The sequence below is a fragment of the Phyllobates terribilis genome, unplaced genomic scaffold, assembly GCF_046119375.1.
Source record: "Phyllobates terribilis strain yellow unplaced genomic scaffold, ASM4611937v1 Scaffold_3__8_contigs__length_932513732, whole genome shotgun sequence".
NCBI lineage: Eukaryota > Metazoa > Chordata > Amphibia > Anura > Dendrobatidae > Phyllobates > Phyllobates terribilis.
The window spans coordinates 625,119,121-625,134,491 of record NW_027362763.1 but is presented as its reverse complement, the minus strand read 5'-3'; the positions used below and the strand labels follow the sequence as shown (position 1 = coordinate 625,134,491).

Below are 15,371 nucleotides of genomic sequence, written 5' to 3'. Positions count from 1 at the left end.
TTATTTTTGAGTGCAATATATATATTTTTTATTATTTTGTGATTTATTTATTTATTTTTATATTTTTTACAATTTTTTTTAATCTTTTTTAATTAGTCCCTCTTAGTTGGGTCACCATGGCAGCAATCGATCCCTTGTGATGATGTCGCAGGAGCGCCTATCAGAGGAGAGAGGGAGCTTCCGATCCGGCTGTCAGATTTGCTGAACTCCCGGCGGCGTGTGCACAAAATCGCCAGGACATATCCATATGTCTAAGGTCCGGAAGTCCTTCCCAACCTGGATGTATTGATACGTTTAAAGTCACGAAGAAGTTAAACACGGATGTGTGAATGAGGCTTCGAACCTCATTCACACTTCATTTTTGCTCATGTACAAGAAAAAAGTTTCATCAGTGATTTTATTCAGAGTTTCCTCAGAGTTTAATCAGTTTGGTCTTAGGACATAGAATAGTGCAGTAATAAGATAAGTGACGTGAAGCAGAACTATCAATTTGGGAAGGGAAGAAAGGGCTGTGACAGTAATATTGGAGGAGGTAATAGATAAGGAATGTGATTTTGATCTAATACTTAGATCAAGATCATAAATGTGTACACGATTTTGCACAAGACAATCATTCTGCGAAACATTACTGGTGTATGTGAACGGCGCAATAAATTATTATAGGTACTAGTGATATTCGAAAACACTCGTATGAGAAAAACTGTCTTGAATATAAGGCTTAAGCCAGCCAGACATGATTTACACGCTACTTACCTGGCTATTAATAACAACCCACACCTGTTTGGTTAACCTTTGCTGGCTAGATTACAGGGGGACCCCAGAATAAATTGACATAGGGTCCCCCTGTAAAATCTAACCAGCAAAGGGTAAACAGACAGGTGCGGGCTGATATTAATAGCCATGGATCCTGGCCCCCTCTGCGGCTAATAATATCAGCTCTCAGCTGTCCCAGAACTGGCGCATCCATAAGATGCACCAAATCTGGCACTTAACCTCAGCTCTTCCCACTGTCGTGTAGCGGTGGCGAGTGGGGTAATGAGGTTGAGGTTCATGTCAGCCTTGTATTGGCGGCTGACATGAAGCCCAGGTTAAGACGCCCCCATTACTTACCCGTAGTAAGGTTTTTGACGTTTTTCAATGAAGACACGGCCAGAATAAAGTCTTCTATTTAAATAAAATTCCACACTGTTTTAATCTTTTATTTAAAAATAAAAAACACTGTATACTCACCTAACGCCCAGTCCTCTAAGCCCTCGTCTCCTGTACGAAACCAAAAATAAAAAACAACCATATCCCTCATCTGTCTTCCGTCATTTTAGTGTCCCACGGCGATCCGGGGAAAGTGGGATTACTGTTGTGACTGTTGTAGGAGACAGCACCATACACTGACAGGAGTGTAATCACTCCTGTAAGTGTACATTGCTGCTCTGCCGGGATTGAGTTCACTAGAGTTCATCTAGCAGCCGACAATACACTGACGGTAGCGCGATCGTTCCCGGCAGTGGACATCGCTGCACTGCTGGGACTGAGTTCACTGGAGTTCATCAGCTGAAGATCAGCTGATAAGCCCCGATGCCCTCATTTACTGCCTCAGTGTTGCGTGGGAAAGTTCTTCAGCTGATGAACTCCGGTGAACTCCGTCCCGACAGCACAGTGATGTACTGCCGGGAGCGAACGCGCTCCTGTCAGTGTATTGCCAGGTGATCGGGTCGCCATGGGACATCGGGAGGACGGCGGACAGGTGAGAATAAGGTGTTTTTTATTTAAAAAAATGATTTATTTATACTTTTTTTTTTTTACACTGCGCACAGTGCTTCCGAAAGCGCATCAAAAACGCACAGTGTGCACATAGCCTAAAACAGAAGCCAGCTGCTGATCTTGCTGGTAACACAGGCTGGTACCTGTCTAGGATGTTGAAGCTACAGTATCCAGTTCTTCTAGGAGACTTGTCTATGTATCAGCATGGTTGCTTAAATAAACCACAGAAGTAACCGTGCATGTATTGCTGCCAGCACAGAGCCATGGCTTTCATTAGCACCCTGCAGTTGTGTCCTTGGGCTGTGGGGGTGGGTAATGGGATAACATAGAGAGCCTGCCTCCTTACTCTGTCTTATGACCTAAATGCCATGGTCAACATTGGCCATGACAGGGTTAGATGGTGGAGATTGGAGTTATGTTAGATCCTGAACTTAAGAATGGGGCGACAACTGTTTAATACTGATGGCACAGCAAAATGTTGTGTATTATGATGTAAGCAAGAATCTGTACCGAACTATCAATATATGACAACAACTTGTGGAAAGTGCATTGTTTTCATGACATTACTGTACACCCTGGCAGCAAAAAATGCTTAAAATGATGCAAAACACAAATCTTTGCTGCTTTTCAGCAAAACATGCAAACCGGTATTTTTATTTGAAAATGTGTTTATTCTTTGTTTTTTTTATAGTGAATTTCCACATATGAAAGATTAAAAACTGAAGTTGAAACATGAGTTTGACATCGTGGTTTTTAGTGAGCAGTGGTGGCACCCGACATAGACTCCCAAGGGAAATGATTTTTGTCGGGAGAGATGACTGTGAGCTTATGTTACAGGTAAGTTCCTTCTTTACTATGTTGTGAGGGCAAAAAAATTCATATACTAATTGTAAAACAAGCAAACAAAAACCTTACAGCTTTCAAAAGGATACTTTTTATTAATTGTATCTGAATCCCTAGCTCCTCTTCATTAGACCATTTATTTGCTATTCAAATAATGAAATCTGTTTTATTTTCAAAACAAAAAAGTTTGTATTTCTGTTCTTCATACAATATAATCAAACAGTAAAGAACAAACCCAAGAAACCCCAAATACTTTCTGTAAAAAAGCCCTATCTGTAACAACATAAAAAATTAAACAAATTTACTTACAATGGATATAAAAAATCTACACAACCCTGTACAAATGCCAGGTTTTTGTCATGTAAATAATACCAAGAAAACTCTATTTCATTTTTCCCCCCACTTTTTAAAGGGGTACTCTCTAGTTGTCTCTTGTACCGCTCTGAGCAACGCAGTCTCCTTAGCTCTGGTGAATAGGACTGTAGTATTCGTAAAACTATAAAGTTCAGCAATACTGAGGTAAAAAAACTCACCGATACGGAACGTGTGCACGTGGCCGATCTCTTAAGGAGCTGAGAGGGAGGGTATAGAAATGATTGGCTGCTGTATAGAAATGAATAAGCTGTAGAGAGCTGACTGGGATATTAACCCCTTCGCGACCTTGGCCATATAAGTACTTCCAATGTCGTGTGCCTGCCTTTAATGCAGGCTCTGGCGCTGAGCCTACATCTTTCCCTGCACATTTTTCCCTGCAGCTGTTAGAGGTTTATGACAGCTGATAAGTTCATATAAAGAACATACATACAACCGTGAGCATTTGGTTTTCTTTTTATTGTGAAGCAAACAAAAATAGGACAAAATAACTGAAAATTTCAGTGTACATAATTACCCCCTAAATCAGTACTTTGTAGAGCCTTCTTTTACTGCAATTACAGCTGTAAGTTGCTTTGGATAAGTCTCTATCCACATCTTGCCACTGGGATTTTTGCAAATTCCTCAAGGTAAAACTGCTCCAGCTCCTTCAAGTTAGATGTTTCCTCTGGTGAATAGCAATCTTAAAGTCTGACTTCCAGATTTTTAATTGGATTAAGGTCTGGGCTTTGACTAGGTCACTCCAAAACATTTACATGTTTCCCCTTAAACCACTCGAGTGTTGCTTTAGTAGCATGCTTTGGGTCATTGTCTTGTAGGAAGGTGAACCTCCGTCCTGTCCCAGCCCGTGTACAGCTTATTGTGGTCGTATGGACAGATACCCAAGTCTCTTCTTGGGAACTCTATACAGCTCCTTCAGGGTTACCTTTGGTCTCTGTGCTGCCTCTCTGATTAATTCCCTCCTTGCCCTGGCTGAGAATTTTGGTGGGAGGCCCTCTCTTGGCAGGTTTGTTGTGGTATCACGTTCTTTCTATTTGATGATAATGGATTTGATGGTGCTCTGGGGATCATCAGAGATATTCTTTTTTATAACCCAATACTTACTTGTACTTCTCAACAACTTTATCCCTGACTTGTTTGGAGATCTCATTGGTCTTCATGGTGTTGTTTGGTTAGTGGTGCCTCTTGCTTAATGGTGTTGCACTTGCAGCCTCTGTGGCTTTTCAGAAAAGGTGTAGCAAACCATGTGACACTTGCACACAGGTGGACTTCCTTTCAATAAGCATGTGACTTATGAAGGTAACTGCTTGCATCAGAAATTTTTATGGGCTTCATAGCATAAGGGATGAATACATATGCACATGCCAGTTTTTAGTAATTTAATCCCATGTATTTAATTTATGCCTATTTTTCTCACTTCACTTCAACAAGTTTGACTACTTAGTGCTGATGCATTACACACAAATAGGATTACAAAAATATTTAAGCACAGGTTGTAATGTAACAAAATAGGTAAAAAAAAAATAGGTAAAAAGCCAAGGTGGGAGAGGATGAATACTTGCGCAAGCCACTGTAGCAATGGGATAGATAGATACAGTGGGGAAACTAAGTATTTGATACACTGCTGATTTTGCAGTTTTTCCCACCTACAAAAAATGGAGAGGTCTGTAATTTTTATTGTAGGTACACTTCAACAGTGAGAAGACCCAGCCACGACCCATCTTCAATGCTCTTACTGAGGGTAGGAGGTTGTTGGCCAAAATCTTGCGATACATGATTCTATCCATCCTCCCTTCAATAGAGTGTTGTCGTCCTGTTCCCTTTGCAGAAAAACACCTCAAAAGTATGTTGTTTCCCCCACCATGCTTCACCATTGGGATGGTGTTCTTGGGGTTGTACTCATCCTTCTTCTTCCTCCAAACACGGCAAGTGGAGTTGTTATCAAAAAGTTCTATTTTGGTCTCATCTGACCATATGACCTCTGGATCATCTTTGTGGTCATTGGTGAACTTCAAACAGACCTAACAGACCTAGAAATGTGCAGGCGTGAAAAGCGGTACCTTGGGTGCCCTGCAGGATTTTAATCAATGACGACGTGGTGTTTTATTGACTGTAATGTTTGAGACTGTGGTCCCAGCTCTCTTCAGGTCATTGACCGGGTCCTCCTGTGTAGTTCTGTGTTGATTCCTGAACTTTCTCAGAATCACCCTTACCCCACAAGGCGAGAACTTGCATGGAGCCCCAGGCTGAGGAAGATTGACAGTCATCTTATGTTTCTTCCATTTTCTAATAATTGTGCCAACAGTTGTTGCTTTCTCACCAAGCTGCTTGCCTATTGTCAAGTAGCCCATCCCAGCCTTGTGTAGGTCTACAATTTTTTACCCGGTGTCCTTAGACAGCTCTTTGGTCTTGGCCATGATGGAGAGGTTGGAGTGTACTTGATTGTGTGGACAGCTGTCTTTTATACAGGTAATGAGTTCAAACAGGTGCAACTTTCTGTTTTTTTTTTTTTTAGATTATGTCTCTCACAGTTGAAGTGTACCTACGATAAAATTACAAACCTCTCCATTCTTTGTAGGTGGGAAAACTTGCAAAATCGGCAGTGTATCAATTACTTATTTTCCCCAGTGTAGATAATGGATGGATAGATAGGTGTGGGATAAATAGATAGATGTGGGATAGATAGATATGAGATATAGAGCGAGAGAGACCGATAAATGTAGGATGGATAGATAAATTGAAGATAGATTAAACTGGGTGATTATGAAAGATTAATCGGGTTTTGCATTCATATTACTGAAAAGATATAAATTTCACCCTTTTGTAATAATAACTAGTGATGAGCGAGCATGCTCGCCACTGCTCAGTACTCGAGATGCTCGGAGCTCGCCGAGTACTTGCGCGATGCTCGGGCGGGAGCTCTGTCCCCGTCCTGCATGTCTGGCGCTGTTTGAAGCACCAATCATGCAGGGATTGTCTGCCACTCACTGTAATGTCACAGCCATGGTGGTTGTGGCATTACCGTGATTGCCCAAATTGATGGGAACAGTGCTCAGTGAAACATGAAAAGCCGGCAATTCATCAGCGGCATACACTGGTACCCGACAATTTAGAACAGAAAGAATAGAGCATCACACATAGATTAGATAGATATTATATATGTGACTGACATATTTCTAAGTACAGTGATAGTGTTGGTTACTGTACTTGTCATTTAGTGTTAAAATAAAGAATTTATTTAAAAAAAAATTGTCGTGGGGTTCCCTGTAATTTTAGTCTCTAGCGTAGGTTAAGCAGACGGCTGGGGCAGATGTTTGAAGCCTGGGAAGGGGGTAATACCCACGGAGCTCCCCAGGCTACTAATATCAGCCCCCAGCTGAATACCTAGCCTTTACTAGCTATTTAAAATGGGGGACCCCCCCTAAAAAATGACGTGCGGTCCCCCCTATTTTAATAGCTAGCAAAGGCTAGGCTGACAGCTGGGGGCTGATATTAATAGCCCAGGAAGGGTGCCATGAATATTGGCCCCCTCCCAGGCTGGAAACAACAGCCCTCAGCCGCTCTAGAAATGGGGCATCCATAGGATGCGTCAATTCTGGCACTTAGCCTCGCTCTTCCCACTGCCCTGTAGCGGTGGCAGTGGGGTAATAGGGCTTATAATGCCAGCTGACATTAAGCCCAGGTTAGTAATGGAGAGGCGTCTATAAGACACCCCCATTACTAACCCCATAGTCAAAGTTAAAAAAAAACACAAACAACCAGAATAAAATCCTTTAATTGAAATAAACACACAATTCTTTATTGTTCTAAATTAAACCATACTTACCATCACGCCCATTCCAGCTGAAGCCAACGATCTCCTGCAATAAAAGAAAAATAATAAAGCAACATCATCCTTACGTTTCCATGGTTCCCAGGAAGGCTTCAGCTCTGCTACATTCACATGACAGGCTGGATCGCAGCAGAACGCTGCCATCCAGCCTGTCATCCCGCAGACACTGAGAAGCTCCTCAGTGAAGCTCCTCAGTGTCTGGCTGTGACGGCATCCAGATGAGCCGAGTTCATGTCTAATGAACTCAGCTCACCTCATGCACGTCACTGACAGCGTGGGAGAATTCTCCTGCTCAAGCTATGTCTGTAAATGACGTCACCGCTTGAGCAGGAGAATTCTCCCATGCTGGAATGGCATTGAGATGGCAGGCTGGATGGTAGCAGAACGCTGCCAACCAGCAAGCATGCCATCCTTCAGAGACACTGTGGAGCACTTGCTCCGGATGCTGGGGGGGACCGCCAGAAAAATGCTCGAGTTTCCCATAGACTTAGATTGGGCTCGTTACAATGTGCTCGACCTGAGTTTCGAGCACCCGAGTATTTTAGTGCTCACTCATCACTAATAATAACGTATCAAAAGGTCACATCTCAGAGTTTGCAACTCGCGTGTGTAGACTCGCTTGTGACTCACCAGGTGGCAGCGCCGCATCAGATCCCAAAATGACGACTATGCAAGAGAAAGTGTTTTGTGTTTTAGAGTATGAGAAGTGTAAATCAATTGTTACTGTGCAGTGATACGTCTGAAGACAGTTTGAAAGTGACCCAATTGGTCACTAGAGCATTTTGCGGTGGTATCGACAATCCTGCTGGAGGTCTTGCTTGGTATTTATTTTTTTCTGAAACTGTTCTATTGGAGTCTTTTAAAAGGAGTCTATCAAAAGAGCCTTTAGCCACATCCACAAGCTTGGTGCACCCGTGCTCTGTGCTTCCATGTTATCCAAAACCTAGATGATATCTGAAAGAATGGAATGAGAGAGTTTATACAATGAACTTTTTATCCTATAGGATAGTTCTTCTCACATGTTAATCCAACCAAACCTACTGGTTTCTTGCTATTTTCTATCTTTTAAATTATATAGTCAAGAAGTGTGGACAAACAACATGCGGTCATCAACTATGAAGCATCTACTGATGAACATTTAGTAAAGGACTTGGGGAGTCTCAATGGGGTAAGCTTAAATAGAATTACTCTGTATAGGAAAGTATATCTTCAAATGTACGAACATTAGAAATATCTATGTTGTCATTCCATCAAACGGCAAACTCAAGCACATTTCATTTTATTTTCTAGCCGGTGTAATCATACACCTTGTGTCGCTATTCTGTGCTTTCTTGTGGACCACTTTCTCTGCTGACTTCCCCATACACATGAACGCTTCTTTTTTCTCTGGGGGTAAAGGCCCCCCATACACAATAGACTAATGTCGGCTGAACCCGCCATTTTTGACAGGATCAGCCAACCATCTACTATGTCAGGGGCCCCCCAATAGATGAATGTTGGAGAAGATAAGGTTCCGGCATGTCTTATTTCAGACTGCAGTTCTTTTGTTCTGTAGAGACAACCCACTGTCGGAGATGTCTGTTAGTGGATTTCTCATAGAGAACACAGGAGAACCTAGTCAGAAGAGCGCTCCTGTGTATGGGAGAGCCAGACAACATAGCTGCCTGCCAAATGATCAGCTGAACCGTGGTTTGGCCAGTAGACATCTAAAGTGCATGGGGGGCTTTAGCCGCTGTCAGACTTCCCTCACTGTAGCAAAATGATTGACTGCCTGATCTTTCAGTGACCCATTGTCAAAAGAAAACAGATGAAGGAACAACATACAGAGTTCTAAGAAAAGAGGCTCCAGAGTTGTTATTTTCTAGGGAATACTCTGAACTGTCTAAGTATTTTCTAGCATTGGACAACCCTTTATAATAGATGTAAATGGCTTCCATTTAAAGTGATCCATTCTGCGTTATGTAAGTGGCTTAGTAGATGCCTTTACACCATCTACCTTTTACCTTGCAGTTTCGTTTGTTTTGGCGTGTTCTATTCATATTTCTCTTTTATTCTCATCTCTTTATAGACATTTGTGAATGATACCCGGATTCCTGAACAAACGTATGTTACCCTGAAGCTTGAAGATAAACTGAGATTTGGTTATGATATCCTTTTATTAATTCAGTTTCAAGGTTACCAAAATTTTAATCTAGTTTGTTAGTAAGAGTATATAAAAATATATTCGAAAAACTTCATAAGAATTAATGTACGGTATATTCACACTTAATTTCATGAAATAGTAACACCAAGAAGGAAAAGTCTCTGGTGGCATGCCAAAGCATGTATTTCTGCGTGTGACGCTCATGCTCGATACTGAATAAATTGATAGTTTGAAAATTTTGTTTCCATTTTGTCATTATTTGCAGATCAATAACATGTTTATTCATCCTGTGATAGCCATAATTTCACAAATTTTCCTTCTTGGTGTTGGAATTTTAATGTTGAGGAGTTATAACACTGACTGGAAGCATATAAAGAATTTTAACCTGTTCCCACCCTGTGCTGTACATTTTGCAGTGCTGGTGACTGGTACTATTCATTACCTTATTTGTATGATTTGTTAAAAGCATGGATCAGGTCCTGAACCTTTGCCACCGTCAGCAGGTTTCAATTGTCACCCAAATCTGACACCCCACAGCAATGGCCAATATTGAAGCTAACTCCTATCTGCTAGTAGCTATACAATCTGAATGAAAAAGATAATAAGCCTTAAAAAATGAAAAGTAAAAAAAATGGAATTGCAAAACTGGTATTTCTTGTTTATCCAGATTTCCTAAAATGGAATTAAACATGATCAAATAATTGTACAGTATATACCACAAATTTAAAAGAAATCACCCTGCAAAAGCCAAGTCATACTACAGGTTTGTTGAATAGAAAAATGTTCTTTTTCTTTAAATACAGCAACAACCAACAAATTATTTTCTAAAATGAAATGGTGTTGTTGTAGAAATATGTATGCAGAATAAAGTTTTATTAAAAAATAGGGGCTTTCAAAATGCAGAAATTAAACAAATTTCTGCCATTAACGGGAACCAATGTTATCCATGTAAAGTTGCTGCAATGCTGATTACATCTATGCAGGTTGAAAGGAAAATCCAACTCCAGCAAGGTAATAAAATTAAAAATATCTTTTTATTAGAAAAATCCATTAAAATAACTGTGTACGAGTTTAAGAGCACACAGGGTGCTCGAAACGCGTACAGTTATCCTTCACTGGCACCTTTTTCCTCCACTTGGACTAAATGAATTGGTCTGAACAATTGCCCATATTTTAATGGATTTTTCTAATAAAAAGATATTTTTCATTTTACCTTGCTGGAGTTGGATTTTCCTTTCAACCTGCATCTGCTTCTCACGTCTGATAAAGACGTCTTTCCGTACTCCAAGGACTGAATGGATTCAGATACAAGGGTGAGCTGAAAATAGTTTGTTTCCTGCATGTTGATTACATCTATACCTTAATTTTAGAAACCTGGGTTTACGTTTTAGCAAAATTTGTTGTTGAACTGTTAAACAAATGAGCCGCAAGTGCTGTGAGCGTGCACTGCCCCAACATCTCTATTGCCTTTCTTCCTTATTACCCTCCCTCCGCCTGTCTAATGTCAGTGATCGACAGGTCACTCTTTTCCTAGGCAATTGCCTCCTCCACTCAAGATCTAGTGCAAGCACCATCATTCCCTGGTGCGATGCATGCACAGTAAGGTACCGATGAGGAAGGCTGAACGTCAGCAGTGCTTACAAGTTCACTTCTATTGAGTTTGTAAGCAATGCAATGAAACTAACCTGGATCTCAGGATCACACTGTTGGCTCCCAATCCCAGGGCAGCTTCAGTCCTACTGTGCTCCTCCGATGCTGCAGAGGAAAGGTAGCCTCATTTAGCAACATCAGAGAGCACACGGTTCGGAACAAACAATGCCTCTAGTCCAGGGGTGGGCAATTAATTTTCCAATGGGAGCCACATGAGACTATGACTGTTGTGGAGGGCCAAACCAATAGACTGAAATTAATTCTGCTCAGTATTAATATCACTATATTAATGATAATTATTATATTATTAATAATTGTATTAATATTCATTGCATCACTTAATGCTGAACAGTATTAAGTATGCTGACATCGCCCTATAAACCTTTTGAATCTGAATACAGCCACTTCTATATATCTTATGAGGCCCCACATAGCCTCCCTATATACAGCATGAGCTACCACACAGCCTCCCCATATACAGCATGAGCCCCACACAGCCTCCCCATATACAGCATGAGCCCCGCACAGCCTCCCCATATACAGCATGAGCCCCACACAGCCTCCCCATATACAGCATGAGCCCCGCACAGCCTCCCCATATACAGCATGAGCCCCACACAACCTCCCCATATACAGCATGAGCCCCTCACAGCCTCCCCATATACAGCATGAGCCCCGCACAGCCTCCCCGTATACAGCATGAGCCCCGCACAGCCTCCCCGTATACAGCATGAGCCCCGCACAGCCTCCCCGTATACAGCATGAGCCCCGCACAGCCTCCCCGTATACAGCATGAGCCCCGTACAGCCTCCCCGTATACAGCATGAGCCCCGTACAGCCTCCCCGTATACAGCATGAGCCCCGCACAGCCTCCCCGTATACAGCATGAGCCCCGCACAGCCTCCCCGTATACAGCATGAGCCCCGCACAGCCTCCCCGTATACAGCATGAGCCCCGCACAGCCTCCCCATATACAGCATGAGCCCCGCACAGCCTCCCCATATACAGCATGAGCCCCGCACAGCCTCCCCATATACAGCATGAGCCCCGCACAGCCTCCCCGTATACAGCATGAGCCCCGCACAGCCTCCACGGAAACAGCATGAGCCCCGCACAGCCTCCCCGTATACAGCATGAGCCCCGCACAGCCTCCCCGTATACAGCATGAGCCCCGCACAGCCTCCCCGTATACAGCATGAGCCCCGCACAGCCTCCCCGTATACAGCATGAGCCCCGCACAGCCTCCCCGTATACAGCATGAGCCCCGCACAGCCTCCCCGTATACAGCATGAGCCCCGCACAGCCTCCCCGTATACAGCATGAGCCCCGCACAGCCTCCCCATATACAGCATGAGCCCCGCACAGCCTCCCCATATACAGCATGAGCCCCGCACAGCCTCCCCATATACAGCATGAGCCCCGCACAGCCTCCCCATATACAGCATGAGCCCCTCACAGCCTCCCCATATACAGCATGAGCCCCTCACAGCCTCCCCATATATAGCATGAGCCCCTCACAGCCTCCCCATATACAGCATGAGCCCCGCACAGCCTCCCCATATACAGCATGAGCCCCGCACAGCCTCCCCATATACAGCATGAGCCCCGCACAGCCTCCCCATATACAGCATGAGCCCCGCACAGCCTCCCCATATACAGCATGAGCCCTGCACAGCCTCCCCATATACAGCAGGAGCCCCGCACAGCCTCCCCATATACAGCATGAGCCCCGCACAGCCTCCCCATATACAGCATGAGCCCCGCAAGGCCCCCCTTATACAGCATGAGCCCCGCACAGCCTCCCCATATACAGCATGAGCCCCGCACAGCCTTCCCATATACAGCATGAGCCCCGCACAGCCTCCCCATATACAGCATAAGCTACCACACAGCCTTCCCATATACAGCATAAGCTACCACACAGCCTTCCCATATACAGCATAAGCTACCACACAGCCTCCCCATGTACAGCATGAGCCTCACACGGTCTCCCCATATACAGCATGAACTACACACAGCCTCCCCATATTCAGCATAAGCCCCACACAGCCTCCCCATATACAGCATGAGCCCCACACACCCTCCACATATACAGCATGAGCCCCACGCAGCCTCCCCATATACAGCATGAGCCCCACGCAGCCTCCCCATATACAGCATGAGCCCCACGCAGCCTCCCCATATACAGCATGAGCCTCACGCAGCCTCCCCATGTCCAGCATGAGAGCCCCACAGCCTCCCCATGTCCAGCATGAGAGCCCCACAGCCTCCCCATGTCCAGCATGAGAGCCCCACAGCCTCCCCATGTCCAGCATGAGAGCCCCACAGCCTCCCCATGTCCAGCATGAGAGCCCCACAGCCTCCCCATGTCCAGCATGAGAGCCCCACAGCCTCCCCATGTCCAGCATGAGAGCCCCACAGCCTCCCCATGTCCAGCATGAGAGCCCCATAGCCTCCCCATGTCCAGCATATGCACATATACACTGTGGGCAGAATTGTTAGGCAAATGAGTATTTTGATCACATGATACTTTTTATACATGTTCTCCTACTCCAAGCTGCATAGGCTTGAGAGCCAACTACCAATTAAGTAAATCTGGTGATGTGCATCTCTGTAATGAGGAGGGGTGTTGACTAATGACATCAACACCCTATATAAGGTGTGCTTAATTATTAGGCAACTTCCTTTCCTTTAGCAAAATGGGTCAGAAGAGAGATTTGATGGGCTCTGAAAAGTCCAAAATTGTGAGATGTCTTGCAGAGGGATGCAGCAGTCTTGAAATTTCCAAACTTTTGAAGCTTGATCATCGAACAATCCAAAAATATTAAGCTTTGATATTTATGAGTCTTTTGGTTAGATTGAGAACATACAGTGCCTACAAGTAGTATTCAACCCCCTGCAGATTTAGCTGGTTGACACATGCGGAATTAACTTGGCATTGTGACATTTGTACTGTAGATCAGCCTGGAAGTGGGAAATGCACTGCAGCAAATTTTTTTTTTTTTTTTTTTAAACGTAAAAAGTTAATTCAGAGTGTCATTTATTATTCAACCCCTCAAACCACAAGAATTCTGTTTGGTCCCCATAAAGTATTAAGAAGTAGTTCAGGCACCAAGAATAATGAGCTTCACATGTGTGGATTAAAGATCTCTTTGCCAGCCTTTTCTGACTATTTAAGACCCTCCCCAAACTTGTGAACAGCACTCAGACATGGTCAACATGGGAAAGACAAAGAAGCATTCCAAGGCCATCAGAGACAAGATCGTGGAGGGTCACAAGGCTGGCAAGGGGTACAAAACCCTTTCCAAGGAGTTGGGCCTACCTGTCTCCACTGTTGGGAGCATCATCCGTAAGTGGAAGGCTTATGGAACTACTGTTAGCCTTCCACGGCCAGGACAGCCTTTGAAAGTGTCCTCCCGTGCCGAGGCCAGGCTTGTCCGAAGAGTCAAGGCTAACCCAAGGACAACAAGGAAGGAGCTCCGGGAAGATCTCATGGCAGTGGGGACATTGGTTTCAGTCAATACCATAAGTAACGTACTCCACCGCAATGGTCTCCGTTCCAGACGAGCCCGTAAGGTACCTTTACTTTCAAAGCGTCATGTCAAGGCTCGTCTACAGTTTGCTCGTGATCACTTGGAGGACTCTGAGACAGACTGGTTCAAGGTTCTATGGTCTGATGAGACCAAGATCGAGATCTTTGGTGCCAACCACACACGTGACGTTTGGAGACTGGATGGCACTGCATACGACCCCAAGAATACCATCCCTACAGTCAAGCATGGTGGTGGCAGCATCATGCTGTGGGGCTGTTTCTCTGCCAAGGGGCCTGGCCATCTGTTCCGCATCCATGGGAAGATGGATAGCACGGCCTACCTGGAGATTTTGGCCAAGAACCTCCGCTCCTCCATCAAGGATCTTAAGATGGGTCGTAATTTCATCTTCCAACAAGACAACGACCCAAAGCACACAGCCAAGAAAACCAAGGCCTGGTTCAAGAGGGAAAAAGTCAAGGTGTAGGAGTGGCCTAGTCAGTCTTCTGACCTTAACCCAATTGAAAACTTGTGGAAGGAGCTCAAGAATAAAGTCCACATGAGACACCCAAAGAATCTAGATAACTTGGAGAAGATCTGCATGGAGGAGTGGGCCAAGATAACTCCACAGACCTGTGCTGGCCTGATCAGGTCTTATAAAAGACGATTATTAGCTGTAATTGCAAACAAGGGTTATTCCACAAAATATTAAACATAGGGGTTGAATAATAATTGACCCACACTTTTATGCTTAAAATTTAATAAAATTCAACTGAGCAACATAACTTTTTGGTTTGTAAGATTTATGCTTCTGTTCATAAAACCTACTCTCGTTTGCAGTTTGAAGGCTCTAACTTATTTGCATCTTATCAAACCAGCTAAATCTGCAGGGGGTTGAATACTACTTGTAGGCACTGTAGATGTTGATCAATAATAAAAATAATCCTCTAAAATACAACTTGCCTAATAATTCTGCACACAGTGTGTGTGTGTATATATATATATATATATATATATATATATATATAATGTATGTATGTATATCTATGTATATACATACATACATAGACAGTGTGGAAAATAAGGATTTGATACACTGCCGATTTTGCAAGCTTTCCCACCTACAAAGAATGAAGAGATATGTAATTTTTATCGTAGGTACACTTCAACTGTGAGAGACAGAATCAATATACAGTGGTGGCCAAAAGTATTGGCACCCCTGCAATTCTGTCAGATAATACTC

General features: G+C 43.7%; 1 protein-coding gene across 4 annotated transcripts in view; it reads left to right on the top strand.

Annotated features, from left to right (window-relative positions):
* CEP170 (centrosomal protein 170) overlaps positions 1–15,371 on the top strand; it is a 306,205-nt gene that overhangs the window by 75,970 nt on the left and 214,864 nt on the right. For all 4 annotated transcript variants that reach the window (XM_073671540.1, XM_073671537.1, XM_073671538.1 and 1 more), the window contains 3 exons: positions 2,450–2,595; positions 7,884–7,973; positions 8,874–8,955. In XM_073671540.1, coding sequence (XP_073527641.1) covers positions 2,491–2,595; positions 7,884–7,973; positions 8,874–8,955 — 277 coding nt within the window. In that variant the 5' untranslated portion in view covers positions 2,450–2,490. The remainder of the gene's footprint in view (positions 1–2,449; positions 2,596–7,883; positions 7,974–8,873; positions 8,956–15,371) is intronic.